We start from the raw sequence: 17,450 nt of genomic DNA, 5'->3' as shown, positions 1-17,450 counted from the left end.
GTGTGGAGGAAGAATATTTGTATTAATTCATTTTTTTTCTTTAGGCATTTCTTTTTCTTTTGAAGCTTGTTGGAACCTACAGCTGTCGTCGGAGGTCCTGCAGGTGGCCACAGACCCTTTTTTGCAACATCTTGGATGTCTCCTCCTATAATGCTTTCATCCTCTTTGTCGCGGTGGATCCCAGCTGGAACCAGAGGAAACTGTTTAGGAGGTGCCTGTTTCTTGAGGAGTTGGGGAAATCCCTAGTTGCCCCAATGATTCCCATAGAGGTCGACCCTTTCATTTAAAGAGAGAGATCCTAATGACAGCGGATGTGAATTACAAGAGGGACCGATTTGTTTCACGTTGGATGAAATGGATGGACTATATAATACCACGCAGGCCGGACTTTGACTCTGCTAACCTTAGATAATACACTGTGTGTGTGTGTATGTGTAGCAATAACCACATCTCACTCTATGTGTTAATGTTCTTGTAATGTTTTTCTTTACTTGTGTTCTTTTGTCCTAAAATTTCCTTTTTGTTTAAGCAGAAACAGCCCTGAAACCTCTATCACCAAACCCACCAGATTCCATTCCATTCCAAAGCCGAGAAACAATGTAAATGCTCATAAGTTGTCTTGATTCATCTTCCCACCATTCAACAATCAAAAACAGTTTTCCTTACCTTTCGCTGATGCGGTGTGTTTGTTAGTGTGTGTAACCAAGTCTCACTCAAGGAGAAATCTCGTTCTGAAATTTAACAGACTTTTCCACATTGCTGAAATCAGCTAAATATTCAAAAATATTCAAAATCATTTAGATAACACTAATTTACACTTTCTGTTCTCCAACACAACAAACTCTTGCTGGCGCTCTTCTCTAACTCTCCACTTTGCACTGTTGTTTTTTACTGCCACAAGTCATTTTCTGCAATTTAAAAAAAATTGTCTCCCATTAGTCACTTAGACACAAAAACATGGGAAAATAGGCTCCAAGCCAACAAATATCGAATTTTACCTTCAGTGCAAGGATGTATTTTGCTTGAAGTATCTTTGTTTCTGCATGCTGTGGTAGTGAACGTACTAGACAGTGATTACTAACTTTAAAGTTATTGCTCTGTTTAAAATTTGCACTGAAATATCTTACTTGTTCTCAAAGAATTTAGTAGATTTCAATACTTAATAGACACAGCTGGGTGAACTCAATTCAAACTTCCATGTGACATCAGTTTACTAGATCAGGTAAGAGTAACTGACAAACTGCTAACATTAGCTCAGGTTGGGGTTAGCTTGTTGGCTGCCACTGCATCGCTCTTTGCTAACGTTAGTAGAAAATACTTTGTAATGTTACATCATTTATTGTTGGCTAAATTTACAGATTGTCATAATACAAAAGTTAATATCATGTGTGACGTTAGCAAGTAGTTTGACAAACTAGCTAACTAATATTAACTTCCACATTTTGCTAGAGATAATGTTAGTGAGCAAACGTAGTCAGCTAACTGTAACTAAACTATAGGCTACTGTATTGATCTGGTATTGATTGCTTCATAACATTAGTTGATAAAATAATTTGCAAATAGCAAGACAGCCAATTTGCCAGCCAGATCAAGCCTGGAGTCTGGATTAATTAAATGACATTAATCACTCAAGACAGTATTTTGCTACGTTAGCTAGATAGCAATTTGTTTGTGTTAGCAAGCAAGCTAACATTAGTTACCATTAGCCTGCTCAAACCACGATATCACAAAATATTTCACACTTCAATGCTGATTTTATGACATGGGGCACTGAATTTGATGGATTAACTTTATCAGACCACAAATGTGACAAGAATTAGCTAGTTAGCTTGCTAAGACCACAAATGTGACAAGAATTAGCTAGTTAGCTTGCTAACGTTAGCTACTGCTGCACACTGTTAGCGCTGTAGCAGAGCTGAAGAGGGGAAAGCACTCGGGAACACACATAACATGACAACCTTTGATTTCAAGCACTCGGGAACACACATAACATGACAACCTTTGATTTCCTTGGGATATTGGGCTCCACTTCTCTTACTTCTCCACTGGCAGGTTACACATAAGTAAATAGCCTGTTAACACTGAAGGCTGTCGTGCCACAGACGGGCCAAGAGACTAGAGCAGCTGCTCCGGTGAGTGAGCAGTGCTTTGTGTCTGACGCAAGGCAGCAGATATTACTAAAGTTGTAATAAGCATCACAGTCCTCTACACTTGAGTTGCAAAAACACACAGTGTTTTCACTGGTAACGTTCAGCTGTCTGTTACTGGATGTAACTTTAGTGTTTTCTTTACACAAAATAATACTGTGTGAGACATTACTGTGTGACGAGCATGTGGCTGCTATATTTTACTCGCCGCTTAACCTTGTTGCCTGAAACATCCCATAATATGCAGACTCAACAATCTTAGATCCAATTGGTCTGTCAGATACATACTGTACGGGTCCTCCCACTACTATTTTGTCAGCTCTGTGTATAAAACACACATCATGACATACGTGACAAGCTGGATGAGCAGATAATCATTGTTTATAAAAATGCAAAGCAGTAATGATACTGATATTTCATACACCTGATGAATGTATGGTGGACCTGCTGATGTGCATTTCACCCACGTGAGACCCAGTTATGAGCTCGCTGTCAGTCTGTTTGTCACCTTAGAGACTTCAGACTGCATCATGCACTTGCCGGAGTGCGACCACATGAAATTTTAACTTGCGCACTCACAAAAAATGGTTGCATATGCGACCATTTTGGTCGCAGTCCAGAGCCCTGCAGAGAGGCGAGTCCACAGGCTGTTGTAGGCCACCGAGAAAGATGGGTTACAGTGTGTTTTTTTTTTTTACATTGGCAAAAAAAACAAAACAAAACAAAACATTATTAATGATAAAAAGTTACATACAGAACATTTATTGAAATCATTTGAGCCCTCCTTTAATGAACCACTTCTGCTGAAACAAAATAAGTTGAAGTATTGTAGCTGTGTATCACCATACATTATATGAATGTGAGAAAACATTTTGTATGAATACATTAAAATGTGCAAACAAACATTTGATTTGTAACTGAAAACCTTTGTAAGTGTGACATCTCTACAGCTGGTACCTCAAACACTTGGCAACTCACTCCAAAACAATCTAGAGTGATAAATAAGAGGTAAGAGGCAAATATGTATTTTTGACTTTAGGGTGAACTGCCCATTTGAAGGGGCAAAACTATGGAACTGTCTAACTGAATTAACAATGCTACACATTTCCAATGTTTTCAATAGAGGGATTTAATCATGGCTCAAAGAGAAACAATCTTGTTTTCAAACCTAATAGCCTACCTCTGTAGACATACCAGTATTTTTTGTATGTAGCCTAAAAGTGTATGTATTTTTGTGTATGTATTTATGGATGTACTTCTGTTTTTAACAAGCCTCCTGGACAGGTGAAAAATTGCTTTCATTCCTAAAAGCAATTAAAACAGTGCATCTGTTCCTTGTGCATAAATGTTTGTCACAACTCTAATGCTACTATCCATATCCAATTAAATAAAGTAATACACGTATGCTATCGCACATCATACTATCATGCAATCATTGTGTTAACATTTCAGCTAATGTGGATTTATTCTTTTTTGTTAACATAATTGTCTTATTTTTACTCTAAATCCTCAGAGCTGAAGAGGTAGGCATGCATCTCATCTTCAGCAGAGGTGTCGTCCACATTCCTGACTCTGACTTTCTGGGCAACAGGTTTGCATCTGGGCATGAGCTTTCTCCCTGTCTGAAAGAAAATGTGCAAGTTACTTTAATAGTAAACCCAGTTTCAGTCAGGTTTTCATTTCAATGTGAGCTGTAATGTATTTCAACAGTTTTCACCTAACTCTCACCCAGAGCCACACTTTATCAATGCAGCAAGTGACTTACTATTTTCTTGGAGTCAGCCAGAGATCTCTCCAAGTACCTCCTCATCCTCTCCTTCTGTTTCTCTCTCTGCTCTCTCAGCTTTTCCTCACGCTGCCTGCAACATGGTGTACAGTAGAAAGACAGTTTCTTTTTAAATAACTGTATTAAATCAAGTCTGGAAATAATATATTGAGAAAAAACATGCAATGCAATGCATTTCAGGAGCTATATTGTGATGAATGCCATTTCCTTTTGACTTGAATTTGTTGCTCAATCAACTTTTTCTTGAAGGTAATGTCACTGAGCCATACCTGCTCCTCCTCTCACTGTCCTTGATCTTCTTCATTATCTCTAAGTTCTCTTCAGGGATGCTCTCGAGGCCCTGCAGCAGTAAAGACATGCGATTCTCAATATTGGCCAGTTTCTCCAAGGTGCTGAGGTTGGTAATCCTGTCATCCACGCAGCAGCGATGGACCTCTACCACCTTCTCACCCAGAGCATCCAACATAACATCCTGCAAGCACAACAAGGATGTGGAGTAGATCAAAGAGGAGGAAAAAAATGAAGAGAGAAGATAATGACACCAGATACCGCTTACAACTGCTAATGCCACTGTACATGATGTCTGGGTGTGTGTTGCTCAGATCTTGGATTAAAATGCAGTTTAACACATTCTGCTTCCTTACCTGGTCTTCTGTGTTCAGTGAAACATGGAGCTGAACCTTCTGTCTGAGCTTGGCGCCTCTTGCCTTCTCTATGTCGATTCTCTGGTTCATGTCGGCTATCTGCAGTGTTAGCTGCTCTTCATCCTTTTCACTTAAGACAGAAAAAAACAAGGTTACCAAAAGGATATTCACGGACTGCAGACATCCACCAAGGCCAATGGTACAGTCTTCTATGATGTGCATAACTGTTACCACAACCACTATATGTAAAATAAGCACTTTATAACGCCTGTTTTTCTGTATGACGTTTGAGCAGCTACACGTGCAGGCTACCCCGGATGATTAATGGTATCCATGAATGTGGAATGTGATACGGAGTCATCGTATTTCTACAATTGCCTATGTCTTGTCACTATTAGACGTTACTACAACTTACTGGATTTTAGGATGTATTGTCTTTCGTCCACTAAGGCCAAATGCCCAGCCCAGTCTCATAGATGTACGTGACATGGACACAAACTCTTAACTACGTGCTAGCAACATAAAAACAATGCCAATGCAAAGTCTACGAGGATCCATTGTCGTAGTGGACACACAAAATAAGTATAGAGAGTGAGAAAGTTTACATAGAGTGGACAGGAGAGGTAGTAGATGGGTCAAACAAACATGGACTTTCACCCAGGAGACCACTGTTTGTTTCCCGTGCGAAACGAAAAGTCAACGTAGTTAGGTGACTTTACAGACTTTATGATACTTCATACGTTTATGTCAGACGTCCTGTACATAAAGACAAAGAAAGTGCTCGTCTTTCCTGAAACTTAACAAATCTGCGACCTTTTCACAACGTTTGAAACTGCGACCGTTTGTAATAGACTTTACATTGGCATTGTTTTCGTGTTGCTTGCACATCATTTTAACATGACCGGTAGTTTTTCTGTAACCCTGCTGACGAACAGATAAATAAAACCAACAAACAAACTGAACTGAAAACATAAAAACTCCAAGTAAAACATAAGGCACATGCAGAGTTCAGGAGAGCAAACCAGTGCCCCTTTTAAAGCAAGACAACAGTAAAAAAACAAACAAAAAAAAACAAGCGAAAATCTCTGAATCACAGAGCATTGACCCAGGATCCTTACATCTTCTTCCTGGTTGTCTCCATGGACTCTCGAAGCTCTTCCAGTGTCTCTTCCACCCTTGTAGAGTTCTGAATAAGGGACAAGTTGTGGTCTGTCAGCTCTGTCACCAGATCCAGTAGCTGCTGGGGATCAGTGAAGTACAGCTCCGGCTCATCCTACAGATGTAACAAACAAGGTGGGTAAGACAGAAGCACTGTGAGTACTGCAAAAATAAATAAATTAATACATACTGAGAGATAAAAAGAGGTGTTAAGTCAGAGAACTGAATGTCCAGTTTAGGAAAACGAACCTCATATTCTGAGCTGTCGCTATCCAGTTTAGAGGTTGTGATCCTGAAAAGACAAAGGAGGAGTGTGGAGTCAGAAGAAAGTTTTCTCAGCAGCATGTAAACAGGATTTTAAACAAATTTACTGCAAGATGTTCCAACTGATAACAGCATGCTGTTTGCTACAACAGAGAGAAAATTAATTGTGAAAGTATGTGTAAATGACCACATAAACTTAGTGTATATCCACAAGGAAAAAAAGATCTTTATACAGGAACATATGTCTGATTGGTGAAGGTATATTTCTGTTTTTTTGCCTTATACTGAAACACTTAATGGAAGTCAGGAATTACCCACCTTATTTAGCACCACATCACTGTGTATGAATGTAAAAGATAAATACTGAATATGCAGCAGAGCAACCATCAGTGTTGTGATTGAGGAGAGTGTGTTGGTGTTTCCTCACTGTGTGTCGCTGTGGGCTGAGGGAGGTCTGGTCTCTTTCATGGAAGGCAGCTCTCGACCTGGACTGGAATCTTTGCTCTCCAAACCTGCATTCATGGTATCATTCAAATCACACAACGAGCACTTTCCACACTCACTGTAATAAAGCGCTCCTTAGACTGCCATCCCCAAGTAAAAAACACACATTTTTCCTCTTACCTGTTGTGCAGTTTATCAGTCTTGGTTGTTTTGGTGTGAGTTGCCAAGTGTTGGGGATATCGGCTGTAGGCCTTCTCTCCAGTGTAATGGAACTAGATGGCACTCAGCTTGTGGTGCTCAAAGCACCAAAGGAATATATTTGTAAAACTCAACAACAATGTCTCTGTCTAGAAATCATGACCCGGTCACTATAATCCACAGACCTTATTGTGAGCAGTTTCATGTAGGAACTATTTTCTAACTGCTGAACTACACCCATCACCCATATAACTGCGCAGAAGCAAGCCTCATCTACGGCTAGTTACACTAAGTTAGTTAATGTTACAGCTCAGCCAAGAAGGATACAATTAATGTTTACATCTCACGCTGTCATGAGCATGAACCTCTTGTCCACCAGTAGATGCACTCTTCCTTCTGTGCGGTGATACAGTTGGCTGGTGTGGAAGAAAATAGGTCCTATATGAAACTGCTCACAACAAGGTCTGTGTATTATCTTGAGTAACCAGGTCATGATTTCTGGAAAGCAACATTGCTGCTGAGTTTTTCAAATGTATTTTTTTGTGCTTTAAGCATCACAAGCCGAGTACCATCTAATTCTATTATACTAGAGAGAAGGCAGACATCTCTACAGCTGATATCTCCAACACTCTGCAACTCACACCAAAACAACCAAGACTGCTAAATAGCTCTACAGTTAAGAGGGAAAATATGTATTTTTGATTTGGAGGTGAACTGTCCCTTTAAAAACAACAATATCATGATATTAACCTGCAATGCTGTGGCCCTCATAATCTATTTCTGGTAATTTACTTGGTTTTGTACTTGCCGTTCTTAACAGCTGACTCCTCGAGCTCCCCATTCTGCTTGTCCCCAGCGTCTCCGCCAGGCAGGACTTTAGCTTTCAAAGCCTTGGTCTTCTGGGCCTCCTGCCACTCTGGAGGAGACAGCTGGAACAGAAGCTCCTTGTATCTCTTGTAGTCTATTAGGATTTCTTCAAATTTGGCAATTTCACTGTGAAAAAGGATGACTAGATTTAAATCCACAAGACTTAACACTGTCCCTCCAAATTTATTCACTCTTATTTATAGTTGTCAGTGCATCGTTTACACACTAAAACATGGGTAATGTGCACTCTCATTTTTTATACAGCATTATCAGAGTGCTACCTTTGTATGGTCCCTATTTTAGCAGTCAGTTTCTTGATCTCTGCATTCTTCTCTTGTTTGATCTTGGCCTCCTGTTCAAAACTGACATCAAAGAAAAGACAACCACTTGCAGTGTGACTCTTTAAATGTCCAACGCGAAGCCAAAATGACATGTCTTAATGCTTCTTACAATGTTCTGGCCTCCACAGATTTCTTCTCGTTCTCCCTGAGGAACTCTTCAAATTTGAGGTTGTCTCTCTCAATAATCTTTTCAAGCTGCCTCAGCTGTGCCTCCTCTTTTGCAATGGCTTTGTCCATCCTCAAAATCTCAGACCTCTTCGTCATCAGAGATAACTGATGAAAGAAGAATAGGGGAAAATGAAGCAGAAGGGCAAAGCAAGACTTTTTAATTTAACACATCCTTCCTTCTGGAGTCAACTTTACCCACAACCCAATTGCCAGAAAAAATGTTGTCATTGTACATTCCTGCAAACCATGCATATGTTACATTTGTACGTTGTTATGTAGCCAGGACGCTGAAACTTTAATTTCTCTACGTTTCAACAGCTCTGAGATTAATGTGGTTAGGTTTAGGTACAAAAACCACTTGGTTATGGTTATGAGAAAATTATGTTTTGGCTTAAAATAACCAGTTTGGGTGGCATCATCTTGGCAGGAATTGCTGTGACGTCTCTGTAAAAAACAACTGGTTTTCACAGCGCCATACCAGCAAGAAACACAGCAATGTCTTGGTAAAAACAATAGTTTTTCGTGGCGCTATCAATGGTGGAAACACTGGGAAAGTTCACCATAAAACATTTATAAAGATCACAGCAGCTCTTGAAATCATTTACCTCCAACACCGCCTTCTGCCGTTCCATGGAGATTAAATCATGTTTGCTTTCTTTTGTAATGTTTTCTGGAGACACAGGAGAGACAACAGTTAACATTTACAGTAGCAAGTTAGCCATGGCGTGCAGTCTACACCTCTCTTCAGTCACCTCGTTTCATCATGGCCATCTTCAGCTGATGTCTGCTGGGTGTTTGTTTAGGGAGAACTGTCTTAGTCTTGATTTGTTTTTGATTCTTCATCTTCTCCTTTTCTTCCACCTCCTCTTCTTCCTCCTCCACTTGTTCTTCCAGCTCTTTCCCCAGCTTGGCTATCATTTGAGCAGCGTGGGTCGTCTTCTCATCAATTGGTAAAGACAGGAATTTACACATCTCCTGTACATGAAAAAGAACAGCAGCAGGACTTAAACATGGTGATTGATTTTTTCTCTTTGCAGACACTGTGTCACACAAGTATCATGCAGTGTGTGTGAAAACGTTTCTTTATATTCACACAGTTGTACTCAAACAAACACCAACCTCTTTTCGCTCTCCTCTTTCATTTACACTCAGCAGGAAAATGCTTTTACTGTCTGGCACTTTGAATGGGCTTTGTCGAGTCTCCCTCCTCCTCTTCATATCTGCACACAATGTAATGAAGAAAATATGCATTTAGTTTTCAACATTTTCAGTTTTTCTGCTGTCTCTTTCACAGATCAATCACTGCCTGCTGTACCTGATTTATGTGATTTGGCAGCACTGTCAGTCTCTGAAACAATGTTGCCTGAAGAAATCTCTGCTCCCTCTGTTCAAAACATGATCAATCATTGACTGACTTAACAACATGCCTGAGGTGTGACACATGGCACTATAACAAATACTTACTGGGATGCGGTGATGACATCTTTCAGGTTACTTTGGGCATCTGGCACTGCAGTGGCTCAGCGTTTCATCTGGCTACAGGTTACTACTATTTAAGTTAGTCAAAGCAAAACTGAGTTAAGCACTGCACTTTAAACTTTACTTTTTACCCCTGGCTGTTCCCACCTCTAACCTGTCACTATCTGATGTCAAGGCTCTTCAACATTGGAGCTCCTGCTTGCTTTTTGTGTCAGTGTCAACTTCTAGACATATTTCAACAGATAGCACTACTGGACATTTTCTGGTTAAAATATATTTCATTATTAAAGATTCTACATACACACACACACACACACACACACACACACACTTGTGTTGGGTGGATACATGTAGCGAGTCACTTGTTGTCATCAAATGTTATAATAATAATCATAAAGGTGGCTAAAAGAGGTCCAATCGGGCAAAATTCAAAACACCTGCAGGTTGGACTACTGGTGTATAGAGCTTTTAATTTACTAAATTATTTGAATTATCTTATTCCATAACATGTTTGGAACCTCTAAACCAGGGGTGTGAAACTCATTTTAGGTCATGGGCCACATACACTCCAATTTGAATCTGCTGGTTGTTAATACTTTACACAGTGTATGAAGTATTCTCTGTTATTACAGAGAGCTGTATTCTGCTCAGGGTGAAAGCCTCTGAAGCAGCATTTTACATGAACAATACTCACTGTTAAACTTGTTCCTGAAACCAGGCACCTCTTAGCCTTTACAAGTGCATTAATAATAGCTGTGTAAAGTCATCCAGTGGGCTGGATTGGACCCTTTAGTGGTCCTGTTCTGGCCCACAGGTCGTATGTTTGACATCACTGCTCCAAACCCTCTTGCAGAGAGACCCAATGTCAGACTCTAGTTTGTTATTTTAGTTTATATTGTGCTAAAATGGTGCATATTTGTATATTCCCAAACATTAATTGTGCAAGAATTATTCATAATTAATAATTCTGATTAATTTATAGCAATTATTTATATCATATTATAATCAAATAACTTTATTATTATTACATAATTGTACTAAAGTACTGAAATTTAGGCAAGGTATAATGCCGCTGCCATATCTGATTTGCTGTATATACTGTATGGTGGTGGGTACCTGAAGGCAACATGGGACTGTACAGAGAGATAATGTTACAGAGAGGAGGACATGGGGACTGACAAGACACCCATACGGCTAATTTTTGTCCCAAAGAACCCAAATGAATTCTTGCCACGTAGATGAGGCTCACTGTTGGTTGTTTTCTTCCTTTAAAGTAGGCTAATGCTAACTTCTTTATACGGTAACTTTGTTTTGAAAAATAGTTAGCCGACTGATTTTGGACATAAGATAGCTGCTTATGAGAAAATGTAGCACCAGTTTAGAAAACGTTTATTAGCTGAATATACAATTTCAGCTCCTTCAGATGAGCTTCCGTGTATTTTAGCAACATATCACGTTTGTAAATTAAAACATTTTATTCTGGAAGTCAGCTAAATTGTTAACTTGCCAAACTAGCTCAGTTACGTTACAGGTTTGCTCCGGCTTTCTGTCTCTCGTGTTAAACAAACTGGCTTTGCATACTGTACAGGTTAGCATGAAGCTAACTGTTTAACACACTTCTTTCATGTATTGTTAATAATAAATTCAACCTACCGCCTGATAGTGTTGTTCACACTCAGAAGTTGAACAGCTAACTTCGCTATAAAGTTAAAGTAAATGCAGCTCACAACTTCGCTCCTCTGGCTGGGCTTTCTGTGTATGTACTGTTGTCATGGTTACTGTTGCCTTCACGGTCTCCTGGTAATCCTCTCTTTTAATTTGGATTTCATAGCTTGAATGCATTGTGCTCTAAAACTGTCAAAAGACTAGCTTTTTTTAATTCGTTGTGTTATAATTTTAAACATTGTCTTTCAGTCTTTCATTGATTATTTGGTGACTATAAAAAAATAATGATTGAAAAATACATCAAACAAGATAAACTGAAAGCTTTTAAAATAACATTATGTGTTTATTTTGCTATGGTTTGTTGGCTGCCTAACTAACAGTTACAGAGTTACAGGAGGGAGGTCTCATCAATCCTGTGGGCCGGTCATATTAATCCTCCACTAGATGGCAGAGACAGATCATGCAGTTTAGGCAGAACATCATATTTCCTGTGCTGGGTTGCCCTCCTAGGTGGAGAAACCCAGATCTCAGGACTATAAGAGATGCTGTAGAAAGACATTCATGTTTGTAATAATAGTGAGTAGTGCATTTATATGAGTGATAATTTCTTCTTAAGTTAAGTTGACTTAGCTGCCGTGCCAACACTTCTGGTAGTTCAGTTTGTGTACCAGTGAATATACTTAGAACCTGATACTGTACATTCCCTCCCACGCATCCACACATGACCCTGCACATCTCAGCTCAACAAAGCAGCCCACACACTACACTTGCTTGTAGGAAATCCCAGTGTCAGATTGTCAGGCTAAAGTAATGCAAACACATGGAGGAGTGTTGGCTCTCACAGCAGAAGAGGGCATGTTGTGTAAGGAGAGAGGAATGATGTTTAATTCAGATTTGGAGGAACAGTTTGACGCTCGTCGCGGATGGAAAGGAAACCTAAAGCAAGAACATGACAAACATTTATGGAAAGTTGGAAATCCAGAGCAAATCTTCATGCTGAAGATTGTTTTGCAATTCCAACTTTCCATAAATGTTTGTCATGTCTTTGTCAAGATTTGTGGCACAGGCACGACTATTCTCAGTTTTAACAAAAACAATGTTCCTGAAGCCAGTCCTGTCGTTCAGTTTCCCAGAAAGTTGCCCTGCATACAGTATCACTGTCTTACAATGTAGATAAGCTGGTAAGCAGCTGGTTTCTTGCAGCATTGCATGGGTTGTTTGAGCATTACAGATTGCCTCCGCCTCCTCCGCTTTGTAGCCCAAAGACAGTGGATATTTGCTATTATATAAGAGGTGAACAGTCAGCCTTCTATGCATAATGACATCGACAGCTTTTCTTTAAACATAATTAAAATCACCACCCTCAGTAAACACAAAAACAGATGTACATCATTTTATGACCAGATACTCACAGGAGAAAAAAAAAGTCAGAACAGAAAGCAACATATTAATTTTAAGTCTGCTAATAATAAATGCGAGATGGACAGGTTCTTAAAAGTTAATTCTCTCCCTCATGTCATGCAGTGAATTTAGGTGGCAGAGTCAAAAAGCAGCATTGACATTCTGTCATGAAACATGAAACACATTAGAGCAGAGTTGGAGCTTCCACACTGTCAGGCAGCTGTTGAGGCGGCTGTGAGCTGCAGACTGAGCTGCTCAGGTCCATGTGACTGTGCTGCAGGGCTCCAAACTGAGACAGCATTTTATCAAGTTAGGCTGTTCTACATGTCTGCTGCAACTCACTTCACTAAACTATGTTAGTGTCTTCCCAGAATCATTTCAAACCAATGTATACAACACCTTGAAAAGGAACAAATGCACGCAATGATGAACTGAAGAAGATATTGATCATAAGTTATAGTCTTGCATAGCCAGGCCTATCTCCACAGAGAAAGGTCTGGAGTCACTGATTATCTTTCTGCTACATGGGGGGAAAAAAAACGCTGTGGTTTGTTTTTGTTTCTTGAAACCAATCACAGTAATCATGGGCCGCAGTGAGCCCAGGATGGAGCAGCAGTGCTCTTGCAAAATAGTGTCAGGTTGAATGTGAAACATTTGCATGTGGGGAGGCGAACACTGTCATTAAAATGGCTTCATAAAGGAAAAGCTTCAAAAAACATTAACAGTTGTATGTCACTGTGTGATTTACCTTTTAGTAATAAAAAAAGACAAACAGAATTTGATAATCGGTGCCCTTGATGTGAAGCCTAAGTGTATTTTAGCTCTGGAGTAGCTCACTGGACCTCTCAAAACCACAGTGGATTTACTGGCTGTAGGTGGCTCTAACAGAACATTATTACGATGATATCACAAAAGGTTGAATAAAGTGTGACAGATCAGTACATTGGTGGAGTCACTATCACTGGCGCATGCTGCTGCTAGAGTTAAAAAATGTGACAAAATAACTCCAACTGGCCGTGTCAGACATTGGATCAACATCGATCACAAGAGTCCTGCGTTACGGAGTTTGGAAGTTTTTGATGTGCGTTGACAAGTTGTGTTTTCATTTCTTGCAGCGAAGGTGATTTGGAAACGGTAACATGCAGATAGTGAAAGGAAAGGAGCATGCTGGCTGAAATCAGCTGTCCAATGGCAGTATTACAGCTCCAGTTTACATCCTGTGAGTCAGACTACATTATGGGAAACACTTCAGAGAAATGGAATCATTTTTATATGATATACAGGACAGCACAGGTGATGTCCTTCATGCCATCAGTCCTGCTGTATGTGTGGTCAGATATGAGATAGTTTTTTATTTTAAACAGCTGCTTTAATTATTCCAACTAATTGAAAACAAAACCAAAAACAGTGGAGACAGACAACGGGTCTATTAAAAGGTGTTGAAAATGGCTAAAACAAAGATGAAAAAAATAATTTATCATTTCATTTATCAGAGTAGAGGCCTTACTGCTGTCCCTCATACAGTCTGTTCTTATTAGGACGATAAATTTAACACTTTTTTTTCCAAAGCAATTTCCGAGACAATTGATTCCAACAGAATCATCAGTTTAAGAACTTCTAAATGACTGCTAATGAAAACAACTAATGAGGCTATGCTTCAGGGGAGACACTACAGGTGAATAGGGTACAATTTTAATAAATAAATACCACCATGAAATTTCCCAGTAGATGGCTGACATAAAGATATTTATTTTCAATATTACAAGTGTTCTAAAATTTTATATTTAAATACACAAATGAGGCATTACCTAACTGAATATGTGATAGTTTGTGTACATTTCCACAACAAAAATCTGAACATTTGATAAAGCTAAATTTAAAATTCTTGTTTCACTTTTTGTAATGACTTATGTTAAAGTCAAAGGTTTTTACAGAGTGATATTCAGTTAATATTCAGAACTCAAGGCTGACTCACTAGCTTATACTGCAGAACTTTAAAACATATGTTAAGTGACTTGGGTATGAAAAGTATTTAACTTTCTGTAATTGCATCTCCGAAGTTCCATATTGAGGCCAAATAATAACACCTGGATCACTGATGAAGGGGGGGAGAAAAGAGCACATAAGGAGAAGTTAAGTTTAGAATAATTTACCACAGATTGCCAATGATTTGTTTACAGTGTTAAAAAAACATTATTCTGAGCTGTAAACTAAGTCTAAACAGTAATCTTGACAGAAATCAGCTTTCTGGATACAAATGGCTGTGACATGTAATCAGCTCAAATGTCGCAAATAAAAATGCCAGTACTTTACAGAAACTAGGCGAGCATAAAAACGAAAGAAACACAACCACATGAAGAACCCAACAGAAAGTCTTACCACATTGACAGAAAAGCGCTTTCCTTTTTACAGGATTAAAGATATCAGAGGTCAGTGTTTCTGTTCTGAATTTTTTGCTTTGTTTTTGCCTTTTTTATTGCTGTAACAACAGTTTTGAAGTTAAGTTTGATTTGCTGATCTTTGCCATATTTTGACAAAGAAAACTGGCTCGAAGTGAACCATGCCAGGATTACTTTTATTATGTGAATCCCAGTTAAATTCAACGAGTTTCCCTCATACTAAGCACATTTGAGCAAAGGCTGCAGACAGGATTTCTTTTGGAAGGCTTCACTGACCCAGATATCTCTACAACTGTATTACAATTTTATCTGGTGACTGAGTTGATTATGAGATAATGATAAGGTTGGATTTTGAGTGGGCATTGAATAATTAATGGTTCAGTTGTAGTATTTTAGATTAAATAAGTGTCTAAGTGGTCAAACTGCAGAGCTCCAACTCATGAGTGCAGAATTGTCAGTAAATATGAACCACTGTCATGTTGTTAATGTCCTGATGTGAACATGTACATGACCCCAAACCAGTAACATTAGATTTACAAAATATTGCAGTAACTGAATAACCTTGAGTGACTTCATGTCTCTGCACAGCCAGCAGAAAACAATAACAAATATCTCTAATAGCATGTAGCCTGACCAGTACCTTTCATTTGTGACATCACTTCCTCTCAGTGGGAGAACACTTTGTCTTCACTTTCTGACTCGTACATGTATTTTTGTCAAGTATTTGAAATAATAATCATGTCAGTTATAAATATGAAATTAATATTGGAGGGCCGTGATTGGCAAAGCCTCGAAATGTAATGAATATGCTCAATTGATTATATTTGGTATTGTGATGATCCTTTCCTGTACTCAAAGACAATCTGTTTAATTGAATGAATTATTGCGCTGTGAATTGGGAATTTGGAAAGACATTCTCTAAATATAGGACACTCAGAAGCATGTCTAATGCCAGTTTACACAGAATAATTATTTACTGGGGAAATGAGTGAATCTTCAGCTTGACATAAAGCGCAGAAATTGAGACATTATTCAAATCCTCCAAATGTCTGTCTATCAGCAGAGCCAGCTCAGTTCATACTTGTTTTTCATGCAAAGAGGGTCCTGTGAAAGGTCTAAGAGTATTAACATTTTCATTTTCCTCTGCTTAAAAAATATTTGATGAGAAGACTTTAAAGGGGACATAGTCTAAATTTAAATCAAAATGAACGACACACATTTTTACACACATGCTCAGTGCACTAAACCTGGATGGGAAATTCAACTGAAAATTTGCCTAAGCAACATTTTCTCTGCAGTCAGAACATTGTGCAGCGTTAAAAATCAATCCACCTTGTTGCTCTGACTGATATAGTTACTAGTTATTTTGCAAATTAAAGGCTCTGCACAGGCAGACAGGTGTTTCCAGTCACCCTGGCTGATTAGACCTCTAATCAGGTGTAAACTGAGTGAAGCAATGCTGGGTTTTACCCTATTGGACACAGGACCTCTTTCATTTTTGTAAAAGTTGGTCAGTGGTGCATGAGGCCAAAAAAAAAAGTTTGACATTTATAAAATTATCCGGATCTTCTGCATCTACAGGCCCATAGAGCAAGTGTAGTTATCTTTGCTTTAATGAAATACTTTGCTTCTTTTCAACCAGCTTTGTGTCACCGCAGTGTGGAGAGTGTGTGTAGATGAACAGGTGAAGATGGCTTCCCCCAGGGCTGGCTTTCCCTGGAACCTCTTGCCTGTGCTGTGAGCAAAAGTCCGCCTGGTGAGGCGTTTAGCGTCAACGTATGGCACAATTCAAGGTCAGTCAGGGTGAGTTTTCTCTCATATCACCAGAAAGGCCTTCACAGTAACCACATGACATGTCGTTCTCAATATTCTTAAATCAAAATGTAACTCAAGGTTGTGAAATTATCCAGAAAGGATGAAAAACAACACATTCTCACTCCAACCTCATCATACATTAACATTTGTACCTGGACATTCCACGTCTAGATACGACATGCAAGGTACTCTGGGTGCAGGGGTCGCGTTAACTGGATATATTCTCGGTCATTGACTGGTTTTTTACTACAATGACCGGAAAATCTAAAGGCTGGCGGTCATTTTGACCGGTTGCAATTACCACCCCTGCCCACATGGCGGCGGAGTGCACAATCAGTGGTTTAAGTGGCTGCCGTTTTCACACTGCAGAGAAAAAGTCATTCATCTGCTTCATGTAGCGTTGTTGAGCCCTGGACACACCGGACCGTAGTGCCGTGGAAGTTCTGCGAGTATACTCGCAGGCGCTTGACTGTCCACACAGGCAGCGCATTTCTTCTGCGCTCTCCGCGCCGGTTAAACATCGACTCCACTCGTCTGTTCCCGTCAGTACTCATTTTTTCATTTCAACAGGTCATTTTAAACATGGGTAAGGCCATATTTTAATCATTTTTTATAATGTAATAAGTTCATGACAATTTGTCATTGCATGTCCATGTATTGAGCGTGTTGGCTAA

At 39.2% G+C, this 17,450-nt stretch overlaps 1 protein-coding gene across 5 annotated transcripts; it reads right to left on the bottom strand.

Annotated features, from left to right (window-relative positions):
* Nucleotides 1-2,201: 2,201 nt before the first annotated feature.
* On the bottom strand, nucleotides 2,202-11,264 carry LOC126388878 (cilia- and flagella-associated protein 100-like). 5 transcript variants are annotated; one of them, XM_050042224.1, is made up of 16 exons: nucleotides 11,150-11,264; nucleotides 9,482-9,566; nucleotides 9,333-9,401; nucleotides 9,137-9,237; nucleotides 8,770-8,992; nucleotides 8,623-8,687; nucleotides 7,959-8,122; nucleotides 7,790-7,870; nucleotides 7,450-7,634; nucleotides 6,427-6,511; nucleotides 5,985-6,027; nucleotides 5,696-5,850; nucleotides 4,578-4,707; nucleotides 4,203-4,273; nucleotides 3,913-4,006; nucleotides 2,202-3,769 (listed from the first exon to the last, which is right to left on the bottom strand). In XM_050042224.1, the coding sequence occupies exons 2-16, from the start codon at nucleotides 9,498-9,500 to the stop codon at nucleotides 3,644-3,646; spliced, it is 1,611 nt and encodes a 536-aa protein (XP_049898181.1). In that variant the 5' UTR covers nucleotides 9,501-9,566; nucleotides 11,150-11,264; the 3' UTR covers nucleotides 2,202-3,643. The 5 variants fall into 5 exon arrangements, with proteins under 5 accessions (XP_049898181.1, XP_049898177.1, XP_049898178.1 ...); XM_050042220.1 differs by having other exon boundaries at nucleotides 2,204-3,769; nucleotides 4,203-4,405; XM_050042221.1 differs by having other exon boundaries at nucleotides 2,204-3,769; nucleotides 4,203-4,405; nucleotides 9,482-9,563; nucleotides 11,150-11,263.
* Nucleotides 11,265-17,450: the final 6,186 nt, after the last annotated feature.

This window comes from Epinephelus moara, chromosome 4 (genome assembly GCF_006386435.1).
Source record: "Epinephelus moara isolate mb chromosome 4, YSFRI_EMoa_1.0, whole genome shotgun sequence".
In the NCBI taxonomy this organism is placed as follows: Eukaryota; Metazoa; Chordata; class Actinopteri; order Perciformes; family Serranidae; genus Epinephelus; species Epinephelus moara.
Note: the sequence above shows the minus strand (reverse complement) of the source record. Positions and strands in the feature narration are given on the sequence as shown.

Bases quoted from the DNA above. Each gene is read 5' to 3' on its own strand.
- LOC126388878 (XM_050042220.1), bottom strand. The intron at 8,993-9,136 runs GTTGGTGTTTGT...TTTCATGTACAG, and splicing joins AAAGAGGAGAGCGAAAAGAG to GAGATGTGTAAATTCCTGTC. The intron at 7,635-7,789 runs GTAGCACTCTGA...CCTTTTTCACAG, and splicing joins AAAATAGGGACCATACAAAG to TGAAATTGCCAAATTTGAAG.